The sequence below is a fragment of the Hyposmocoma kahamanoa genome, unplaced genomic scaffold (genome assembly GCF_003589595.1).
Source record: "Hyposmocoma kahamanoa isolate Upper Pololo Valley unplaced genomic scaffold, ASM358959v1 236, whole genome shotgun sequence".
Taxonomy (NCBI): domain Eukaryota; kingdom Metazoa; phylum Arthropoda; class Insecta; order Lepidoptera; family Cosmopterigidae; genus Hyposmocoma; species Hyposmocoma kahamanoa.
This window is the reverse complement of record NW_020653753.1, coordinates 350,506-375,464: the sequence shown is the minus strand read 5'-3', so window position 1 is coordinate 375,464 and position 24,959 is coordinate 350,506. Positions and strand designations below refer to the sequence as shown.

At 35.9% G+C, this 24,959-nt stretch overlaps 1 protein-coding gene across 1 annotated transcript; it reads right to left on the bottom strand.

Moving 5' to 3' along the window:
- Nucleotides 1–235: 235 nt before the first annotated feature.
- Nucleotides 236–16,041, bottom strand: LOC113228686 (major royal jelly protein 2-like). Its single transcript, XM_026462040.1, has 5 exons — nt 15,821–16,041; nt 12,619–12,766; nt 9,699–9,892; nt 5,644–5,867; nt 236–563 (listed from the first exon to the last, which is right to left on the bottom strand). The coding sequence occupies exons 1-5, from the start codon at nt 16,039–16,041 to the stop codon at nt 280–282; spliced, it is 1,071 nt and encodes a 356-aa protein (XP_026317825.1). The 3' UTR covers nt 236–279.
- Between the last annotated feature and the right edge of the window lie 8,918 nt (nt 16,042–24,959).

The window sequence follows — 24,959 nt, the reverse complement described above, 5'->3', positions numbered from 1 at the left end:
ATAATGTTGGTGCAGGCTTGATTTTTTATTGTTAAATTACGTTGGTTTGCACAGCACTGATTTTCCGGTTGAACCTATCTGACAGGAGCTACATTATAGGTTTATTGCAGTTGCAAATTGAAAAGCTGAACAAAAATAATATTAGTGCAGCTGTAATATATAATTACATAAAATACTCAAAATTCCACTGAAATTGAAATATGGATGAAAAATATTTAATCATAAATATCTCATTTCTCTCTTTATTTCAGTTAATTATATTTTCATGTCTTATAAATTTTACAACTGGCCAACAAATGTAATTCGGTGATAAGTAGCCATTTTATTAAACGTAGCATCAACGTAATTATTATCAAGAATCAATAGCACGGGTTTCAGTGGATGTGCGGTGACTGAGGTGGGTATCATCCGTGGGCCTGCGGAATGTATGTTCATCAGAAGAGACGAGTTGATGTGTTCTCGAGTGTCCCAGGAAAGAACGTCAGCACACGTTGCGTGACGTAGGTATAAGTGATATGTGTCTGCGCCTAAGATAATTAGCGGGGTTGAGTTGTCGCTGTATACTGAAAAACAAACAAGACAATATAATAATATAATAGCTACAGTTAACATACTTTGATAGGCTGATTTTTTTTATAATACCTAGTGACTGGACGGGCAATTCGTGCGCCTGGTGGTAATCGACTCGCCTGTCCATAACGGTTGCAGTGCCACTCACAGCTTTAAATCGCAAAGATCTGAGGGGTACTCTTACACACTAGTAGCAGTAGAGGTCCTTGTGAAAGAGTTCGTCCAAGGTACCTACTACTGCGATCTTACTTATTTCTGCCGTCAAGCAGTAATGTCACCATTACTGTGTTCCGGTTTTGAAGGGTAAGGATGCTGGTGAATTTACAGGCACCTTCCTTACTACAGGAACCGGGAAATAAGTCTGCACGCAGGTAATTCTACTGCTTAACCGTTCGCCATATAAAATAACGTGATTCCATCGCAATTGGTCCAGTTGATAAGTAAGTAAACATATTTAGCAGTAATACTTCTCGCTAACGGTGTAGGAAAGCATCATGGTAAAACCTATACGTAGAAGAAGGTTCCTGTTATAATAATACTTGTCAACTTACGTCTCAGGGTGAAGGGCGCAGTGGCAGTGCCTAGAGGTGGGCGCTTTTCATTTTAAGCGCAAGCGTAAGTCTATGCGCTTAAACGTTCTTCTAAACGACTTTTTAAGCGTCAAACTATAACGCGTTTAGGTGAAAAGCGCTTTTACAAGCACGCTTTTTAAACGTACGTTTTAACGTTAAAAAAAATAAGCAGTTTTTTCCATTTCAACGGTTAACAACTACAAAAGTTAAACAACTTATTTTTTTGAACGCTTTCAAACGCCAATGAACAAAATGTTAATATAATAATGTTATGTCATAATAAAAATATAACTCGTTTTTTACAAAAAAACTTATCTTAATACCTTTAGTGGTCTACTCTTGCGTTTCGCTATCAACACAACGTTGCAAGCTTTTTTTAACATAAAAGTCTCTGCGCTTGATACGTTTTCTAAACGATTTTAGCTTCTAACTAAAAAGCGTTTAAGTGAAAAAGCGTATAAAAAAGCACGCTTTTTCTAAAAAAGCATAACTTTAAACGTTTAAAAAATAAGCAGCTTTTCCCATCTTTAACAGTGCCCCTTAGAACTTTGCGATTTAAAGCTCTAAGTGGCACTGCAACTGTTATGGACAGACGTGTAGCTTACCATCAGGCGCACGACTTGTTCGTCCCGTCACTTGATATTATAAAAAAAACACTGTCATCGCGCTAGTCACCTTGAGACTGTCTGTAATTTCATCAATATTTTTACCCTTCAATACCGGAACGCAATAATGTTCACGTTACTAGTTAGCGGTAGAAATAGGTAAAGTGACAGTACTTCCCTGTACGAACTCTTTCATGAGGAACTCTACTGCGACATGCAGGTGTCATCATAATGTTTTCCTTCGTCATCACCAAGACGTATTTGTTTCTAAACATTCACAATGTTCGTTATTTAGAAATCAAAGTGAAAGGTAGATGGCGGCACAGGCATTTGAACTTACGAGGGTACCGCAGTTCTTCCAAATAATTAGTCAAAACAAAATAATAAGCTCTTTTCGTACTTCTCCCACCGTACTAAGGATACAGTTTTGTTTAAAGTGTTTTATGTTACGATTCAGATCATAATTACAGCTTTAAGAGTCGATACTACCTTAGCTCGAATTAAAATTTTTCCGTACCCATACGGTTTATTTTACTTTATTTCAGAATTTATTTTGTGTTCTATTTAGTTCCATTGATATTAAAAAATGTAGCGTGTCAACCCCAGCTAGTGCGTCCGAAGCGTTCTCGAAAGCGTCCTACCCGATATCGCGACGACCACCATCCTCGAGGAAGTAGATAGTCTTTGCGAATGTAGATGGCGCTTCTCGCCATCGACCCTGTTTTGCCAAAACATCACTTTTTCATGACCAAATATGGTAATAACGGTAACGCAAATGCAAATGCAAAGCAGCTCACTCCTTATCGTGATTGATTTAATACTGCTGCGGTACCTATAGTACCCTTACCTCGACGTGAATGTCCTCGGCTAATGAAAACGTGTAGCACCGAGTCAGACGCACGAGGGGAACTACTTTCGTCAGTTCATGAGCGATGTCGCCATCATGAACTGCAGGGGGAGAGTATAGCGTATCAACCCTATCTAGTGCGTTCGAAGCGTTCTCTAAAGCGTCCTACCCGATATCGCGACGACTAACCCATCCTCGAGGACGTAGATTAGTCTTTGCGAATGTAGATGGCGCTTCTCGCCATCGACCCTGTATTGCCAAAATATCACTTTTTCTGACCAAATATGGTAATAACTTCCGTTTTATGCGTGATTACCGATACGCACCCCCGCGCGCTCCAGTTAGTATCCAAAAAGTTCGCGTCAAACACTGGTTCGAATTAGAAGTCTTTAATGTGCACGCGTCTTTTCTGCTGTAATTTTGTATTCGTTCCTATTATAAGTATTTACTTACGTCGTAGAATCTATGTAATATCACTGTGCCCCGCTTTTTATAGTAATAAATACCCATAGTGCTCTACCGACTGACTTACTTATTTAGCCTGGCCATAAAAATAATTATTGCTATATGCAAAGTACCCATTGAATACAGCAGTTTGCTTGTCAAATTTCGAGGTAATTTTGTATTTTAATTTCTACAGTTAAATTTTTTATGAATCGTGTTTTCACACCTTATAGTAATCAGTGTGTATCCCCAATTTTACTATATATTTTTTCCAACATGATTGATTCACTACTTTCACTTTAGTACGGAATCAACCAAAGCCATTTGAGGTTGTTGTATAGACCCTTAATTGCACGAAACAAGACCTTTCGATAGTTACTTGACATTTGATGACACAGGGCTACTAGCGTAAGGTTACTTTGGAAAGGCTTAGGAAGGATACCTCCCTACATACCATTTGAGTAAATATAATGTACATGAGTAACTAAACAGGTAGTTACATCGTAAAAAAAATCCTGTAAAGAAGTATTTACTGCTTTAGGTAGTTCGAGACTACAATCATAATAAGAGCGAGTAAGGCAACTTCCGGCGAACAATGTTCGGCGCGTATACACATACACTTCGCTCGGAGTGTAGGGTTGTTACATTATTATTTTAGTTGTACCTAGAAGTTGTAAGCATAGTTTGAAAAAAAAAAGGTGTTCATCGCAGTACTATCGTGCAATAATCTTTGTTAAATGCAATAGGTACATTACGTATTGATATTTTTATACCAGGATCACAGATTGGTGTCTTGATTAAAGAGTATGATTATGAAATAGAAAGGGAATGTTGAACAATTCTGAATATGAGGCACTCTTGTTCAAACTACCACAAACACAACAGTAAATACGTGTAGTATTTAATGTCATTTTTTTAAACACCGAGCGAACGCTTCAATTCTATAATTAATGTCGCGGGAGACGACCTGCGTTATGCAACGCGAGTGCACCGCAACATCATGCGAATGTATGCGTTCGTATACTGTCACTTGATATTATAAAAAACTACCCAAATAGTGAAACCCAGGTAAGTACTATCACCTTACCTATTTCTGCCACCAAGCCGTAACGTGTGCATTACTGCGTTCCGGTTTTGAAGGGTAAGAGTGCTGGTGAAATTACAGGCAGGGGTGCAGTGGCAGTGCCCCCTCAGATCTTTGTGATTTAAAGCTCTGAGTGGCACTCCAAATGTTATGGACAGGCGTGTCGCTTACCATCAAGCACACGACTTGTTCGTCTCGTCACTTGGTATCATATAAAAAAAAATGTCTATTCACTCTCGCTTTGAAAAGACCCACGTTATAGCGTTCAGGGAATATGTCTGTCTGCGGGCAAGGAATTCCACTCCATAGCAGTCCACCAAATAAATGTGGAGGCGGAACGCTTCGTGCGAATCTTTGGAATATCCACAACATAGGGGTGGATCCCAAGCCTACGTCTAGTCCCCTGATGATGGTAAGGCAGCGGCGGAATTTAATCGTGCAATTTCATCGCACACTCTCCGTAATGTATGTTGTAGAATACCGATAAGGCAACTTTATGAAGGCGTTCCAGACACGTTACTATACTTATCTTGTTATACTATGTTACAACGAGCATTTTAGGTTTTTTTCTGTAGATAATTATTAGTTACAAACGAGAAAAGAATATTGGAGAACACAGCTTCAGCGTCACGGTGTGTTTCCATTGCGTCGTAACATTTTATTTATCGTTGGACTGTCGCGTCTAGCCTGTTCACATATCACGACTATCTGTCGTGACTGTGTCGTGAACGTTAATTTTATCATTGAACGACTGTCGTGTCTAGCTGTTTCCACTAGATCGCGACGACAATTTATCGGTTCACGGCACCCGCCTCCTCGTTTGCATGACAGAATCTACGAAGTATAGACTTTTACAAAGAAGAAGGAACTTTGAGTCAAATATAGAGCAAAGTGCAAGAGAAACTACAAATAGGAAATATTTAAAAAATGTTATCGATCCCAAATTAAACATTGACGCATTGTCCCTAGTATGTCTGTTAAATTGTTTAATAAATTGAGCATAGACCTTAAAATTATAAATGACAAAAACATTTTCCAACAAAAATTGAGATCTTTATTATTGGAAAAATACTGCTACTCAGTTTGTAAGTCAGTGTAGATGAAGAATTTTAAATCAATTAATTGACAATGTTGTAAATTATTATTGTATTATTTTATTGTATAAAGTAAATTGTTTAATTAGTTATACGTTGACATTCAAACACAATTGTATATTGTATTATGAATAAATTAATATAATATAATCGTTTGAAGGTGCGATTATCTGTCGTCACATTTGATCGTGACGTTTAATTTATCATCTGACGATTGTCGTTATAGCTCTTTCCATTGTCATGACAGTCCGTCATCGTATCGTCAAAAAAGTCGTGAACGACAGTTAATCATGTTGTTGTTCTATATGTGAACAACTTCATTGAAATATACAAACCCCGACACTTTAAAGTGGCACGACTATCTGTTGTCACGACTTATTGGGAACGCGACCTGAATATAATAGGCGTAAATAGACTGAAATTTTACCTCGAAGGGCAATTCCTGCCTCCTTTCTCTTCAAAGCATTGGTATTCACTTCTAGTACTCGTCCATCCTGCATTCTAGTTAGTACCAGCACGGACTGTACTAACCCTTTCTTCACCAATGCCATATGAAGGCCGAGAGTTGGGGCACAGGCCAGTACTGCCCGTTGTTCGCCAGATGATGCGTCGTGGACAAGAATGGCCCCGCGGGAGGCATCGGAAATGTAGCTGCATAAAAAAAATTAGAACATCATCATCAACATAAAATTGTGGAATACGCGATTTAAAAATTAAAATTACCTCAATACAGGGTATTTAAAAACCGAAATCAAAAGTAATTTTTCCCCTTGTTTGTCACCCTAAGAGGTGGAACATTTACCCCAAGTTTAAATAGGACCACTACTGAGGTATATTTTAATTCAGGACCATGGTCAGCTGAATTTTATTAAATTGCTTGTTGTGGTTTTTTATTTGTTTCCGTAAAAAGGCGTTTAAAACCAGACAGTCAAGTCGAGGTGAATTGCTTTATTCGGTATTATGACTTTGTGTAGTCGGTATGATAACCTTAGAGCAAGGCGCTATTAGCGATATTTCTCGAAGAAAACTTTCTGCCACTTTTAGGGGAGCGGGGGGAATACTACAAGCAAACAGGTGCACTCAAATGCAATATTTAGTTGTGTCACTCAAATGGTCTCTCAAAAACAAAAATCGACAACATTAGTTTATTTTTACAAATACACAGATAAAACATACATTCATGACATGTCCGTACACAGAATAGGCCTATAAAAAAAATCGAATCTCATGAATATGCTAGAGACGAAAGTTGTCGACGTGATGGTGTCGATATGTAATACGTACTGGTTAAAAACGTATTGAAACCCTTGGCGAGCTGGATGTAGCAAATTTTTTTGCAAGTTTGTATGGCGCAAGACAACATATTTCATGGAGCACTTGACGCGGTGAATTTGATAATGCAAATGAAAAAACATCCATTCTAAAGTAGTGTCTATTGTGATATGGATTTTTTTGCTTGTTCCTTGACAGAGGGGACTTCCTATCGACGAAGCCTCCAGTCCTATGTGCTCTAAGGTCATAACTGCTTAGACTATGGAAACCAAAGGACATGTTATATTGACATATATAAATCAGACCTTATAAATGTATGATGCATTTAGACGGTGAAAACATAAACATTTTGTCTTTGTTTAACTACTGCGTGCCGTCATAAGCCAAAAGACATAGCACTACATTCATTTATGTCAAACACGGGAATCGAAAATACGTAACGTCATCTTAAATGCCAACTGTACTCATTTCAACCGTTTCCGGTTGTCAAAAGGAAGTACATCAAATGTCAAAACCAATGTTTGGCCAAATGTTTTAGTGAATTATTCGCATGAATTGTAATGAAATAGACAAAAATATTGACAGTGAGAACAATTAAGTATTGATAAAAATGCGTCGCTGCAGCATTAAGGGGTGCGGCAGTAGAAAATCGGAAATCAACCAAGTGTTACATTACATCGGCATTTGTTATTTTTCTGCCTATAAATCATACATACAATTGCCCATAATCATACATAAAGTATCTCATGTAATTAGACGCATTTAAGTACCTAGTTTATTCATAAGTCTTGCCGAATTTTGCTTTGGTTACTTTACATTGCCTGTTTGTTAGTATATTTTGATGATTTTTGATAACGATTATTTTGATATAGTGTTGTTCTTGTAAGCAGACATATTATCGATATTCTGTTATTAAAATAATTCACTACGAGGTTTTTATTATTTCATTATTATTATTTTTAAAGTTTACCTACAAATGAAAAAAGAAAGAAAGAATGGTTGGAAATTGTAGGACTGCCGAACATAAACATTGGATCTAATACCATCTTCGTTTGATCGCTCCATTTTGAAGTCAAATTTTAATACAACTTTGAATGTAAATAGATTACATGATAATGCAATTCCATCATTACATTTATTGGTAAATAACTTTATATTTAATTTTGATCAAAGTGGCTCATTACTTGCCTTAATAATAGCCTAGTATTAATCATACTTTGATTACAGGAAATTTGCAAACAAAAAAACAGTTTCAGCATTCAAGTCATACATTTGCATGTCGATATTGACTTATTTATGATTATGGTACAATTTAAGTTTAGGTAGGTACGTTTATTCCGTAGATAAGGCAGCTCCTGTCCTTTATTTTTTTCCATCCTCTAAGCATAACTGAGACTTTTGATAATTTCAGTTTGTTTTCAAAAAAGTTTTAACATGAAATGTAAGGTGTCCATGGTGTTAATATTAATGTGGAATTCATAATAATTTGTTAATAAAATGGTTCATTGTAATAATTATTTCAAAAACACTGAGTTAGAAGGGATGTATTGGGATTACGACCCTTTATTTATATTATAATAAATTACTTTCTGAATATTGTGTCAATTATATACAATCTACTTCTGCCTTACATTGGCCTTGGACCGAGGACTTTATTAGGGTATGTTCGCTTAAGGCATAAAACCTAACCAATTCACACAAATAAACAAAATATATGAGTGTGTGTTTTTGTTCAGGTCTTATTAACTAAGCTAGTTTAAATTGTTGAAAAGTAACAATCAATCACATTGGTATAATCTAGGTATTGTATTTAATTGACAATTTCAAGGCAAAACCTTGATCTTTGATATACGAATCATGTCTGGCGCTTATTACCTAATAGATTTACACTTTCGTAATTCTTTTAGGTTTTGATTCTAAATTGATACTTATTACACCGTGTAACTTTATAGAGAAATGTACTACCTACCTCTACAGTGTCGGAATTCACAATATGCCGAATTTCACGGCAAACCTTGACTTCATTGCCTTCATTTTTTTTTAAATTCCTCCCGTTAAGGAAAAGAATTAACACCATATAGGTTAAGGAAAAGGTTTAACACCATACAGCCAAGTATTGGTGAATTTTTCTAATGCTAGTTTTGGGTAGATAGGTACAAGCCAAGTCTGCGGTCCATTATGTGGTTATAGACATTAAGCCTCCGTGCCTCCTGTCTCGATTCCCGGACCGGGAGAAATATTTGCATGGCTTACATTTATTTCCCTCGTGAGTTTGGGTGTAATTTGTGGTTGTCTATGTGTGTGTCCATGGCACCCGTGACCCAGGGTTTCCCTATTTGTATGTTGTATAGTTGTATGTGTATATTGAATGTGTGTGCGTTATTAAAAAAAACCTCTTATAGTTTTTGACATTCATTCAGATATTATTATCGCACAGGTTTTTTTATTGTTTTGACATATCGACTTCAGAAAAGTGGTCGAACATTGAACAAGTATTTTTGCTTTTTTTGGAACAACATAAAGATTTCCAGTGATAAAATGTTAGTAAATTAATTAAACGATTGAAGAGAAATTTAAATATAAGATCTGGGCAGTGTGGCTAATTAACCTTAGCCTTTCTGTAACGACGAAAAATTTTACTACATACTATTTATTATTTTGGCTTATAGGTGCGTTTTACTAACTGTTATTATTAAAATTGACCCCATTTGGCTATAGTTTAAATAACTTACTAGGTGATGTGCGCACGCCCATGTTATATTTATTATCTATTAAAAAAACAACACGTTACTCCTAATTTAGTCTGCTGAAGGGTACGTGATAAATATACAGTATCTACTTTGAAAATGCTAACAGTATACCTAGTATTCATATTATTAAAATATCTTTGTTGCAAATGTTCAGTTACAGTTGAAAGACCTACACTACTAGCCGAGATCGACTAGCTGCATGCAGTCGATCTCGGCAGCATGAAGTCGATTTCGACTGCATGCAGTTAATACGTGAATTCGTTATCAGGACCCTTACTTTGTAGTGGCTCAGTGTTGCGCTACGTTTACAATTATAGTTAAATGTGAAAAACAGAGTAAATGGATTTATTTGAGTCAATTGTGCAACCATCAAAAGTATCTAGTTATAAGTCGTGCAACTTTTTCGCAATTATTATTTCTAATGTTTTCTGAAGGTATTTTATAGTTTTGGGTAACTTACACAAAAGGCCCTCCGAATGCATGCTCCACCACAATGTTCTGCAGATTAGAAGTCTGCACTACCAGACCAGACAGTTGGATTTGCTTTGTGAACTTCTTCAGCAGAATGCTTAGCACCACCACCTTCGGTCTGCAGGTACAGCGAGGATGTTCTGAGGTTTCCACAATGCCGCTGTCCAGTATCCATAGGTTTCCCTGTAGTCAAATAATTTATCTATTTAAGTTGAGGAGGTTTATATTTATTATTTCTTTTAATCTTTATTTACTTAGGAATATTTATACAAGGGTGCGTACAGATCTGGCAAATGCGCCTGTCTACGAAAGGCACGCGAGCTGCATACGTGTATTGCGTTGTGCGATCTTGCCGTTCGAGCGCCTCTCGCGCGCCACATATTATATTAACATGTATTTAAGTGCACGCATACAGCACGCGTGCAGCGCACGTGCAGCGCGTTCGCGGCGCATTCGCCAGATCTGTACGCACCCCAATGTATGTGATAATTCCATCGTAATCTAATCTACAGCTTACATGTTTGGGTGGCGCTGGAGAGCCGATTCAATAAATAGTTTCAAGCTTTTATATGACTGTTGCCCAGGTTGCCCAGTATACAATTTAAAGCATCAATAAGTTGCTCATCAACACCGTCCGCTATTACGGGTATCGGACACATTCCAGTAACAAGTGATATGCATGTTCCACTACTCCGCATGATAATTACGCAGAAAAATTTGGAGAATTTTTTTTTTTTCATTAAAAAGGCAAAACGTGTCCGGTTCTCATCCTTAGTGCTATGACAACTTTTTTCTTTTCATCTTATTGCCGATATAGTTTACAGGTTTTTATTTCGCTAATAGCAATATACTTTTCTGACACAGAGTTCCAAGATGCTGATTTCATAAAATACGAAAGAACAAATAGTTGCTTGTTTCCATTTATACGCTCTTTGGTAAGATAATAATTGTAATTTTTAAGTTATTGAATGTCACGATGTTTGACCATTATTTTTGCGAAATTACTTCACTAGTTTGTTATAATTATTAATACAAAGATCCAACATTTGGAAAAAATTCTTCGATCCGGCTGGTTTCGAATCTACGTTTTCCAGCAAACCGTGGCAGACGCTTTTAGACTTTTTGAGTTAGATATTGAATGTCACGATATTCGAACTCCATGACATTAAATTATTTTTGTAAAATTACTCCACAAGTTTGTTATAATTATTAATACAAAGATCGAACGCTAATGTATTAATAATAAGATAATATTTGTTTTCTTACGGTAAGCTTTAAATCACACAGATCTGAGGAGCACTACCACTGCGCCCGTCACCCTGAGTTGACAAGTTTGTTACACCGATTCCAAAATGCAGCAATCAGGCGTCGCATCAGCATTTTCGAAACTCATGTAACCTAGTTTGTTAAATTAATTATTAATTATATGTTTTTATGATATTGTAATTCTAGCATCGAACGCAAACACTTGTAATTAGTTTAGGAATAATTTCTATTAAATTTTAGTTTTTATAAAATCTTTTTGGTTTTTTTTTAAGTCCTCCGCCCGCAGCCTTCGTAATTAGTTCCATGTAACCTGTTCCTTCCAAACCGAAACGCAATAATGCGGTAGATATAGGTAAGGCAGCACTTCCCTGGATGAACACTTTCACAAGCTGTTCTACTGTTTCTCTTATATAGCGTTCATAGAGTATCACCATTTAATTGCAGTATTGAAACATATTTTGATCGAATGAATTCCGTCCAACCGAATCAGTAAAAGAGCATATTGATTCCTTTTTGTTTTGCAACTGTTTTTTTATCTAATAACATTGTTTCAAGTTTAATAAGTCTTCCGTATATGGTAGTTAAACTATCGATGAAGCAATATATTGCGAAAATATTAGCTCTCATGGGGTCGCACCCACGCATGGCAGTCTTTTGTTCTCATTGCTCTATTTGCGACATAGCAAGCTTAATAAAGACACATTGAAACATGTATGGCAGCGGAATGATTGGAGTTTTCACACATACATATTTGCTATGATTGTTAATTATTATTGGAACAATGAAGTAGGTTCATTAATCATGTACTTAGTTGTTATACATCGTATTTTGTTGAGTTAAGCTGCTTTTCGTATATTAATTTAATTGTTTCTCTCACTAAAATAATAAGAAGTAACGAATGGACTCACTGATTGGTCAATGGTCGCTTGTTCACTACAAATACATATTATATTTGCAGCGAACAGTAGAAGTTGGTGAAATTTCATAAAGTGTTATTAATTTTGTATGAAATTTTTTTTGTTAAATTTGACCAACTTCTCCTGTCCCAATTGGTCTCGTCCTATAAAAACGAAATGATCCCTTCATAAAACTGAGTCGATCAGCACTAAAATCATTTGTTTTATTTATTTTATGGACATCTCACGCTTGGCCAAAAAATTTACTATGCCCTATGTTCCTAAGACAGTTAGTTACCTTGTCCTATTTAAAAAAAACGCTGTATATTATAACAGTACAATAAGATTGATTTATAGAAGGAGAGCTCCTTGTGAAAGAGTTTGTCCAGGGAAGTACTGCCACCTTACCTATTTCTGCCGCCAAGCAGTTATGTGAGCATTACTGCGTTCCGGTTTTGAAGGGTTAAGGGTAATGGTGAAATTTAGAGGCACATGGGACTTGTCGACTTAAGTTTCAGGGTGACACGAGCAGTAGAATTGCCCCTCAGTTATTTACGAATTAAAGCTCTGAGTGGCACTGCAATTGTCATGGATAGGCCTGTCGCAATCCGTCAGGCGCACGCCTTGTTCGTTCCGTCGATTGTTATTGTAAAAAATAATCTGGAATATTCAATTGATTAACCGTTCAATTACCGAAATTAGGCACAGAAAACTAACCAGAAAATTACCCTGCTATTATTTACTTACTAAATAATCTAGGTAGAAGTCAATAGCGTTTTGTATTTGGTTGCAGTCTCCTAAAGAATGCGAGTGTTGCTCTGGAAACGGCTGGAGTTCGACACAGCGACGCCCACGCACTATCAACCATATTGTCGATAGAACTCCGCTTTTAAATCTGAAATTTTAAATAACAAGAGCCTTTAAGGAGAATAGTTCATAAAAATTGCATAATATATCCTTATTCTACTCGCTATTGGGTACAGTTATGTCTACAATAGGTGTAAGTACGCCAGTACATCAAGCTACACATTGAAGTATTTTGTTTCGTTGCACTGGAGGCGATTTTCGAACAAACATGTGTGGTCTGATGTGCCGTTGTCCATACATTCTAATTATCATTGGGGTATACAAAAACATGAAATTTTTTTGTGACCATCGCTGCGGGTACTCTGTAAAAACAAGGATTGTATATTAATCGATTCGGTTTATCATGCTATTTTTAATAACTGATATATTACATTTTTTTAATGTAATATACTTAGAATAATAACGCATAGAAACCTAGTCCGCACACGCTAAGTGAGGCAAATTGAAGCGCACTCAATGGGCCTACACGAACGGGCGGGCCTTCGGTGCTCAAGATCAACTTGCACCGAGAACAGATCAAGAATTTTAGCTAAAAATGACGAATTGTGCGGTAAATAGTGTAAAAATACGTCAGACAAACATAAAATAGATACTAACATCACATTCCACTAGGAAGTAACGCTTTTCAACTTGTATTTTTATATAAATATTCACTAAAACCGAAACTTAACCTACTACTAAAACTAGCCTACATGAATTTGTTTTTTGCCTCACTTGTGACTGTTCGTTTGATATGATACTATCATTCTATGCGTTATTATTCTAAGGTAATATATTAGTTATTATATTACCCGCGATACAGGTTCTCCCTAGTGCGGGGCTATGAGTGTGTGCAAAAAAAGTTACAATATTTTATTTCTAACCAGCTGGTGATAAGTCCTCAAAGTAGCCTATGTCCTTGTCCTAGATCCCATCTATCTCTGTATCAAAATTCATCATTATTGGTTCAGAGTTTTAGGTTAAAAACGTTACAGAGTTACTTTCGTATTTAATATAGTAGTTTGGATTGGCAGAGCAACAAATATTGCCGTCACAATGAATACTATTTTCTTAATATACACTTACGGTACATTTAACGGAACACTGGTAAAATCCACAAAATAATGCAAGTTTTTTGAAAAGATTGGTCACGTAATCCATTTTTTCTTTTGTGTTTAATAAGAAGATAAAAAATTAGACGACAACATTTTTTTCATTAATCTGTTTTAATTTTCTACTAATACAGATTTTTTGAGTGGTTCAATGTTAATTATGCGATCTGGTTTTTCATAAACTTTAGTTAAATTTATTTTAATATTTATTAATGTTTGATTTAATAAACGCTTAGAATAATAACGCATAGAATGATAGTTTCATATCAAACAAACTGTCACAAGTGAGGCAAAAGTCAAATTCATGTAGGCTAGTTTTAGTAGTAAGTTCCTTTCCGGTTTTAGTGAATATTTATATAAAAATACAAGTTGAAACGCATTACTTCCTCGTGGAATGTGATGTTAGTATCTATTTTATGTTTGTCTGACGTATTTTTACACTCATTTACCGCACACTTCGTCACTTTTAGCTAAAATTGTTGAACTTTTCGCGGTGCAAGTTAACTTTGAGCACTGACGGCCCGCCCGCTCGTATAGGCCCATTAGGAGCGCTTCAATTTGCCTCACTTAGCGTGTGCGGGCTAGGTTTCTATGCGTTATTATTCTAAGAATAAACGTTAAACTATTACAATTTATACATTCTCAGCTGTTTCTGATTTGTTACGAAATCTTACAGAAAAGCACTTTCTTTAATTTAGATTTTTTTACCTTAAAAACGTTAGTATAGAATACGAATTCTCATTTTTTTGTTTCGCTAAGTGTGCCCGTGCATTTGTTTTGCTTATAAAGCGCAGGCCACACCGCGTATGCGACCTTAGCTCGGTTAGCTTTGTTCGCGGTGTGATGCCGCGGCTACGGCTCATTTAGCTAACTTAGCCTAGCTTCGCTCGCTGTTATCTCAGAAACGTATTTTGAATTTGAATCTGTAGACTTTTACGGGTACTAAAAGCTCGAAAACGTTCCTGTTCATGGACGGACAGCAACAGCGTTTACCGTAAAATTAAATATTAGAATATGACAGTACCGGGTATCCCGTTTCGATCTTAAAAAACCAACTACGGGCTTAACAGTGCAATTTTAAAGTGCTTTATGTGTAGTTGCCGCTTACAGCTTTTTAACAGACAAGTATCAACAACATTTTTTACAAACATTGAACATTTTATACAACTTTTCATAGCAGTAGCATACTTGTGAAAGAGTTCGTCCAGGGAGGTACTGCCATCTGCCTATTTCTGCCGCCAATCAGTAACGTGAACATGTCTGCGTTCCGGTTTTGAAGCGTGCCGGTGAAATCACAGGCACATACGACTTGTTACTCAGGGTGACGGGGGCAGTGGCAGTGCCCCTCGGAACTTTGCGATTTAAAGCTCTGAGTGGTACTATAACTATTATGGACAGGTGTGTCGGTTAACACCAGGCGCATGACTTGTTCGTCCCGTCACTTTGTATCAAAAATATAAACAATATAATTATATAATCGAGATCTGTTGTTCTGATTTTTTACGATACAACACAATGATCCTTACAACAAACTGAGTCGAAAAAGTTAAAATTGTTTTGACAAATAACAATCGGTACAGAGTAATGAAAAACCGACCTCAATTTAAATGGGAACACTTCTGAGGAACCCTCTTTCCAACAAAAAAAGAATCATCAAAATCGGTTCACAAATGCCGAGTTATCGCGTAACATACATACAAAAGAAGCATACAGTAGAATTGAGAACCTTCTCCTTCTTTTTTGAAGTCGGTTAAAAAGACCTAATGGTTCCTTAGACAGATTCCCTGTATCTTTTTTTCATGTGCCAAGTGCACTGTCATCGCAACGAACAAGTCGTTCGTTCCGTTACATGATATAATAATATAAAAAAAGTACTGACATTTTTGTTTGCAGTACTTATTGCGGTATTTATGTATAGTCCATGAAAGGGTTAGGAATGATATATTCCTACGCACTGTTTAAATTTAATAAATAAGTAGGCCCACGCTTACCTGGGCGTCAATATGTACACGTCATCGTTGAACGTTACAGCTTTTGTAGCAACGACATTGTCTTTAATATATTGCCCACTACTAATTAACGTTTTTGCACTGTGCTCACATTCCGTATGTACAGGACCTCCAGTCCAGGCTAGGTTTCGCGGGAATCCTGCTTCGCAATATCGAAACAAAACACTAGCGAGAAACAAGCGAATGCCGAATTTATAAATCATTTTCAAGTGATTTGGGCGACAATGACGTTCACAGTGACTTGAATTGGAACAGAGCGTGTTGTACGTCAAAATTGCGTGCTGTAATTTCGTGTAATGATAACTCAGCATTCGAAGTATTGATTTCGGAAAATTTGCTTTGATATTTAATTGATTTCAGTTATACGAGTAAACACTAAAATATGGCCCAATTGTACTCTTCTTAAAAGAAACCTGTGGCTTACAATAGCGATATGTTCAAATTTAATGAGACATTCTCGGTGTCCAGGATGCTTTCCAACTAGAATAACCTGAGTAATCGTGCACATCTTGACACATATTTTGACAGTTTACCCCGTCATAAGGACAAAGTTGTCGCGCCCCACTCGTTAAATATTGGTAGCTAATACATTGGCGGAATCATCGATTGTATCGATGCAGCTATGACAATATAAAGAAGCTTTTTATATTTAATTTTTTATAATATTTTATATTTTCATTTTTAATCTGATGCAAACAATAGGAATTAAATGTATATTTTAACCGACTTGAAAAAGGAGGAGGTTCTCAATTCAACAGCACGTTTTTTTTGTATGTATTTATTTATGTTACGCAATAACGCCTTCATTTGCGAACCGATTTTGATGATTAATTTTTTGTTGGGAAGAGAATACCTCAGTAGTGGTCTAAATTTAAAGAAAATATTCTACATCTAAGGGTGGAAAACTAGAGGACTAACTAGGGGAGTAACTTTTGAGGTCGGTTTTTTTGGTACTCTGTTATGAATAGAAAAATTTATGAATAGTTAATTTTTTTAATTATGTTGTTTTAAGTGATTATGGCAATATTGTGGTCGGCTGTAATTGGCTCACACACCAGTGTTATTATAGTAATGTATGTAAATGTTAAGTGTGTTAAGCTGTTGCTGAACCAATAAATAAATAAATAAGACATGTCCATCGCCAAGTCGCGCCGCACCGCGGCTTCTATACGCTTCTTGACCGGCATGAAATCGGCGTGGCAAATATTGTTCAAGTTTTTTTGTTCTATAATATCAAGTGAGTGAACGAACAACTCGTGCGCCTTATGATAAGCTACACGCCTGTCCATAACAGTTGCAGTGCCACTCAGAGCTTTAAATCGCAAAGGTCTGAGGGGCACTGCCACTACGCCCGTCACCATGAGACATAACTTGACAAGTCCCATGTGCCTGTGATGTCACTAGCATCCTTACTCTTCTAAACCGGAACGCAGTAATATTAACATTACTACTTGACGGCAGAAATAGGTAAGGTGGCAGTACTTCCGTGGACGAACTCTTTAACAAGGGTCTCTACTACTGCTTAAAAGTATTTAAAAATTTAAAAAATTCAAGTACCTATTAAAAAAAACCAGTGATACACGCATCCTTGAGACACACAGTGTATTGGAAGGTACTCTAGCGTCCTAGAGTTACACGGTTGTCTTTAACTTTTCATTCATTCATTCATTCATCTAATTCGAATGGAATGTACGTTGACAGGATCGTAATTAATTTTAATTGCATTAAAATATAGTAGATGTGAAATATGCTTATAGTGTTACTATACTCAATTAAACATATTGTCGCCACGCCCATTTTACGTCGTTCACCACATTCATCGGCGACACTCGCGGTGCACATTTCACCATTCATATTTCACGGGTCTCTTTTCAGGCGAGCATTTAGGCTATAGTCCTTAACGTTCGCCTAATGCGTGGGACCTTGATACGCTTTTCGAGGGCTGTGAACCTTCTTTGATGTACAGATCACGAATTAAATTTCGCACACAACACCGTAAATGAAACCATTAGGCTCAATTTATATTGCGGCGGAACGGAGTGGAAGCTATTGTAACGATATTAGCGTAATGACCTTTATAGGCAATTATGTAACGTACAAAATAGATAAGAGCTAAAATTTTTCGCGGAATGCGTCTCGAGCATGCGCAAAAATTCCGTGAAATATTTTGGTTCGTATCTAGTTTGTACGTTGCACAATTGACCATAAAGTTCATTATTCTATGTACAATATCGTTACAAAATTCGCTTCCATTCCGTTCCGCCGTAATATAAATTGAGCCTCAGGCTACCACGGCTCATGTTTAGTACATACAGGGTCAAGAGCAATCAAGCTTGACACTTAAGATTCAAATCCAACTCTATGCCGCTTACGATAAGAACGGTCCAAAGTACAAAGCTTGAACAAACTAAATTTGAAGGTTTTTTATTATTTTTGGTGCTTGTACACGGATTGATTCTAGTTCCTAAGTTTAGACTTGTCATCATTCCATTTAAGATATTGCAAGGATTGTAAACGAACCCGATAACGAAATATCGGGTTCTAAATTCCGTAATAAGTATCAATTACGTTTTGTATTGGTCGGTAATTCGAATAGCACCCGAAATTGGTTTCGCTCTGATTGCAATAGGAACTCGATCTCTTCCGACACTGGAGCTGGGTGGCAGGCTCGTTTCCCGCTCTCATAGTAGCTGCATGCACATCTACCGCGGCATTCAATTGAACGCGGACAAAAACTAGTGATTGTATTTCGCATGAGAACAAACGTATCTGTGGTTCTCAAATGTAGTATATTAAACAATAATTACCACTATTCAGGGAGCTGTCGTAATCCAGTGAGAGTACGGGTAAGTCTCTAACAAGGCATGTAGTTATAGCAATTATGACATATTTTTTTTATGATATCAAGTGATGGGATGAACAAGTCGTGCGCCTGGTTGTGAGCGACACGCCTATAAACCGCCACCCTGAGACATGAACTCAGACACAAGTCCCATGTGCCTGTAATTTCAAAACGCAGTCAAATTCAAATAATTATTTATTCCATAGGTAAAGTTTTCAAACTATGCCGACTTCCCTGAGAAGAACGAGCAAGAAACTCTAGAGGTTGCTCTTTTCAAATAAATTTAAATGCTATATATAAATATATTTTGAATCACATTTCGTGGAATCTAGAGTCATGTTGTCTTTCCATACATCCTTATCTAACACGCAGTCTACAATTTTGTAATGTGACTTTTCAATTAAAATACTTTTAATGTAAGTTTTAAACTTAGGAAATGGTAATCTTAATATATGCTCCGGAATCTGGAAATTGTAAAAACGTATACAGTATCCCACAAAAGCATCGTTTACCTTAGTTAAACAAAAACGTGGTACCATGAGTTTGGACTTAGTTTAGTAATGCTTACGTTACTGCTTGGCGGCGTAAATAGTGGCAGTACTTCCTGAATTACTAAAAATGTCTACTGTACGTTTTTTAATGTTAAATAGCAATTACCACTCATTAATAGTGAAGGATACTGTTGTCATCAAAGAAAAAGGTTTCCCTGGTTTAGCAAATTCAAGTTTTCAACAAGGTGTCATGTAAATTACATTCAGTATACCAGTTTCAAAACTGTATAATGGTTTTTGATCAATCAAACATTATTAATACAAACATCACTTAGAAAAAAATTCTTCGATCTGGTCGGATTCGAACCGACGTCTAGTAGCAAACCGTGCCAGACTCTATACCAACCACAGACCACATAAGGACCAACTAAGCCACAGAACGAACCAGCGGACCTCACGAATTTTACTACGTGCTTGTTGCAAGATCTTTATAGTCGGTATAATACGTAATAAGGTCACATCTGCAAAATGAACGTTTTAGGAGAAAGGTTTATAAATTCTACGAAAGAAATTAGGAAATAACTTTTTATGCTTGAATACTAAATTCACATATTATACATAATTTGTTTCATATTATTCGTATTAGACATAGAGATTCTCTATCGGTCAAATTAACATTTACAAAAAAAAAAATTAAATTATATTCGCATTATTTTCCTATATTGCTATTCTAGTTACATTCAAAAATAATTAATTATCCCATATTAATATTATTTAACCAATGTGATAAATTATATATAAGTATTGATTAATTTAATCAGCATTTAAATAAGTTGTATGAAGCGGAATCAACAATTTCAAGAGACAGTATACTGTCTGGCCCAATACAGGTAGATATTAATTTGCCCGTTTTGGATAAAATATGCTGAACGGGTGCAACCCTGTGTTTATTACGTAGCTCATGATTATGTCCTCCCCCTCGTCTGGTGTAAATTTCCAGGTGTTCCCTGGTGTAGACAGGCGCTTGGAAATATTATCTACGGCTTTGATGTGATAAAAGTTTAGAGGATGATAAAAGTACGGTTGACGAATGATGGCATGTGACTTATTTATTTAAAAAAAAATTCAATTCAATTTTAGCCTCAAGTTGGTAAATTACAAAATATTTAGAAGAACTACACACACGAGAACTTACTGCCTGAGTTTAGAATGCTAACACTTCATAATAGACGAATGCTTCTTCAAGCTGTAACACTCCATAGACTGTCACAATAACAAAGCAAAATATTAAATACAATGTACCCATGAGAGTCCATCGACGACGTACGCGCTCCCACCCGCTGTATAAAACGGCGCGCTACGGAACAAATGCTGGCAAGAGAGTACAATGATTTGTCTAGTGTTATTGACATATTTTACTTACCTGCTTGTAAATTTAAAAAAACTATTATTGAAGCCCTGAGCTAATTTCTATTTCATTCACTTACACCCACATACGACTATTTTAATTTTAATAGTAATTTGTGGATAATATTGTTGATTGAACGTAAACATAACATGTACTAATATTTGTTATCCCTTGAAAATAAATGAATAAATAAAAAAGTAAGTGAGCATTTGTCTTATATCTCACATATTGGAAAGTGTCAATGAAGTAGTCGACGATGGAGCATGTACAACTAAATAATGGTCACTAAATCATGGCCTACGTCTGGTCCCCCAATTCCCTCGCACACTCTCCGGGTTTTACTACACCAAGGGTAAGAACTTGTTTGTATTCCTAAGTCTTTCAATAAAAACAAAAATATTTACTTAAACTGTTTACAATAACAACACATAGCCTCGTTATCCGAGAAATTAAATACTTTGCACAACGTCACACAAAAGTATTGTTGAATGTTATTCCGTAAACAATACCTGCACAATAAAATTCTTATGAGTCTGACTCATTTTTTTGCATGACATTAAAACTTCGATATATGGGAAACTTGATTTGCAATTTTGCCAAATTAAAAAATTTTACGTGCCTAAAATTAGGATTTGCATCGTTTTGTCAGAAATGAGAGTGCATTATTTTGTAATATTTCACATCATGTTCATAATATCGACGACCTCGGTGGCTCAACGGTTTGCACTGCCGCGCCGTTTGGATTCCGTTGCTTTGACACCTTGTAGTGCAAGGAATTTCCTAATTTGACACCTGGTAAATAGAGTAGTTATTTATTGTACTCATTATTATTAAGAATCGATACTAAATTAGTACGAGTTCAAATTTTTCCCGTACTAATATGGTTCATTTTGCTCGGGTCGAGGGTCAAGGACACTGGCTTTATTTTAGAATTTATTTTTTTACAAACGAAGTTAAAGTCATTTGAAAAATGTATATCGTATACTATACACGTTCTATTTAGTTCATTTGATATAAAAAAGAAGTCATTGGTATGTAAAGTACCTATTGTTAACCGACTTCAAAAAAGGAGGAGGTTCTCAATTCGACTGTATGTTTTTTTTTGTATGTATGTTACACGATAACTCCGGTATTTGTGAACCGATTTTCATGATTCATTTTTGTTGGAAAGGGGGTATTTCCATAGTGGTCCCATTTCATTTTGAAGAAAATCATCCACCGCAAAGGGTGGCTGTTCACGCATGAAGATTCATTTTTATAAATAGCGCCTAACTTTAATTTAACAGCAATTACTTTTAGCAATTATTTAGTTCATTTTGCTATTTCTCCAATTCAAGGCGTTTTTCTCTCGATATACTTTGAGTAGTGTCCCCCTGTAGGTAATAATTTCTCATTTATCCCAAAATTTGCATATTACCTAGCGGTTTAACGTCCCTTCAGTCGCCATCGGGCGCTTGTTGACGTATGACGCCTGTTCTTAATTTACTCATATTAATTTTCAGCGCGTGGATTGCTCGACGCGAGTGGCGACCCCCGTTAATTCATACGATTCAATAATTTAAAAAAAAAAAATGGAGTTGTTTCACAAAAATGTATGAATATTACGGTGTTCAAATATCGTGAAATTCAATAAAAATCAATAATTGATTAATGAAGTTTTAGAGCCACTTTCTCCCGTGTTGTCGCAATTGGCACGACCGAGTTAACAAGCCGTGTTGTACACGTAGTATGACACTTTGAAACTACTTAGTACACCTAGATACCCACATAGCATTCGATAGCGTACCTATTTAGTAATAAGGTTTTTCACATTGGTCCCGTTGCTCGTTCACTGTGAAGATTGCAGTGTAAAAGATATTGCATTTTACACAGGAAAGATTATTTTCAAAGATTGTATCTTTGATAGTATCTTTTCATTTGAATGCACCAGAATCATTATTCCTACTTATATTTATACGGTCCATAACTTCCGGCCGCTTATTATAAATTTGAAATAACTGGCAGGGTTAATAAATAACTAATAGTAAATTAAAGTTTGTGTTTTGAAAATTCTTATATTTGTAGACAATTTAATAGCACGTAATAGGTGTAAATAAATATTGAAAGTAATAGAAACTAAAAAAAACGTTATTTTGATACAGTAGGTAATTTTTGTAAATGATGGATTTAAAATCCTGTTATTAATTTTTGTAAACAATGCATTGACTCAAATAAATTTAACTTTTAAGCAAAAACTCAAAAACTAAAATTGGTCTAAATTAGTTGATCTCTTACATATCTATTTAGTTTTTAAATTCATTGCCCGTGAGTATTTTTATAGTGTATTATTAGATGTGTAATGCGATAATAAAACAACAGTTGTGGGAAATACAATTTGTTTATTTTGAATTTTTTTATTACATAGGTATTAATAGTTTTAATAGTTAGTATGTATCATTGCCTACCGAAGTGCAAGTTTCTTTTTTGATTTTACTCACTTTGTTAATTTTCTTTTTTTTTAATTTGCTTATTTCCTCTCGGGCTCATTTTACAATTGAATATTTTTCCCATAAAATTCACATGGTGACCTTTTATCTCGCAGATCAAAATTCAAAATTTGTGTGTGAATTTTCCTTGGACTGCTTTTGAGCAAGCAATATCTATAATCAAAATGAGATGTTATCTAGGAAGCGTGTCAGATTAAATATACAATCTGAGTTAAATTACTTTTCATGTTCGAAGTATCACACACACATGATTAAGAACGTCTTTCTATATCATAACTATTACCTGAAGACCCAACACACGTAAACAACTTCGTGACATTGGTATAATAAAGTTACATGTCACCATACACCAAAAGTGCATTTATCTTATGTGAAATTCGATTAAATGAAACAAAATGTTGAAACCTATTTCCTGAAAAGTTATCAGTGACATCTGCAAAGATGTCGCCTTTATGGTACTTGGTGAATATGCCGCAAACGCGCTGCATGTACACTAATCGCAGAGCGGTGTACGCGTGCTGCACGCGGACAGCCGTTATCTTTAATCTACTGTTTTGTGGTAAACGGTTAAATAAATAGGTTATTAGAAACAGTGATAGCCTCGTCGGGAAGACGCTAGTCGCCTACTTAGCTGGTCTAATTTCTCAAGAGGATGTGTCACAGTTTTTCGAATCATGTTATGATCAGATCTACTTAAGTAATAATAACTTAGGAAATGAAACTATTTTTTTCGGATCTCAATCGCGTATATTTGTTTTATCAAACAAACCAACGTTTCGGGCCCTTTACAGGTCCCATGGTCACTGCTGATTGACCCTGGGACCTGAAAAGGGCCACAAACGCTAATTTGTTTAAAAGAATAAATCGTCGGCATTTTTCAGGGAGCATGTTTTAGTGTGTCACGACTGTTTTTAAAATATTTGCGTCCTATTCTCAATTCAATATTAAAAAATAGGTTCAAATTTCCTATGTACTTAAGTAACAATCGCGAAAACCTAAGAACTCGATAATTATAACTTGTGTTAACCACGAAGGATGACACCATGAGAATATATATAATAATAATACATATATAATATAATAACGCACACACTCATAATCCCGCACTAGGGAAACCCTGTGTTGCGGGTGCTGTGGACACACACATAGACAACCACAAAATTACACCCAAACTCACGAGAGGAATAAATGCAGGCCATACAAATATTTCTCCCGGTCCGGGAATCGGACCCGTAACCGTTTAGACACTGAGGCAGAGGAACCTACAACACGTTGAATCTTTCGAAAATATATGTACGACAGAAGTCAATGTACGACAGCAACATAAGTGAATAGATGTACATAAATCATAACGATTGTAACAATGGAAGTACCTGAAGCCTCCATTACTATCAGAACGGATGTCGCCAACACTCACACATTCTTAATTTGAAACACTACAAAATCTTGGTATTGATTGGTCGTAGTATCAAATTTAAAAAAAAATAAATTCTGGATGGTTAATATAATTTAAACATTACCCTTTTGGCATATCGTTGAAAGTACAATACCATCAATATCTATTATTGCAAGTAACGTTTTGATATTATACTAAAATTTCAATGAATGTGCTGCCATCTAGCGGTGAGTTACTGAATGACGACGAATTGGAGATATTACTTTAGCTCTCCAAACAAGAAGCGACCACATAGCAGGGGTATAAATAAGCTTTACTTTCGTTTCATGTAACAAAAAAAATATTGCGATAAACTAAAATAAAACTTTCCGATGATATGAAATACCACCACGGGTAATATTTTTAAGCCGCAGTGCTATCATTTTTGCATTCCAAAACAGCACCATAAGGCGTTTTACTAGGATTTTAGAGAATTTGCACGAAAGAATGACTCAACTA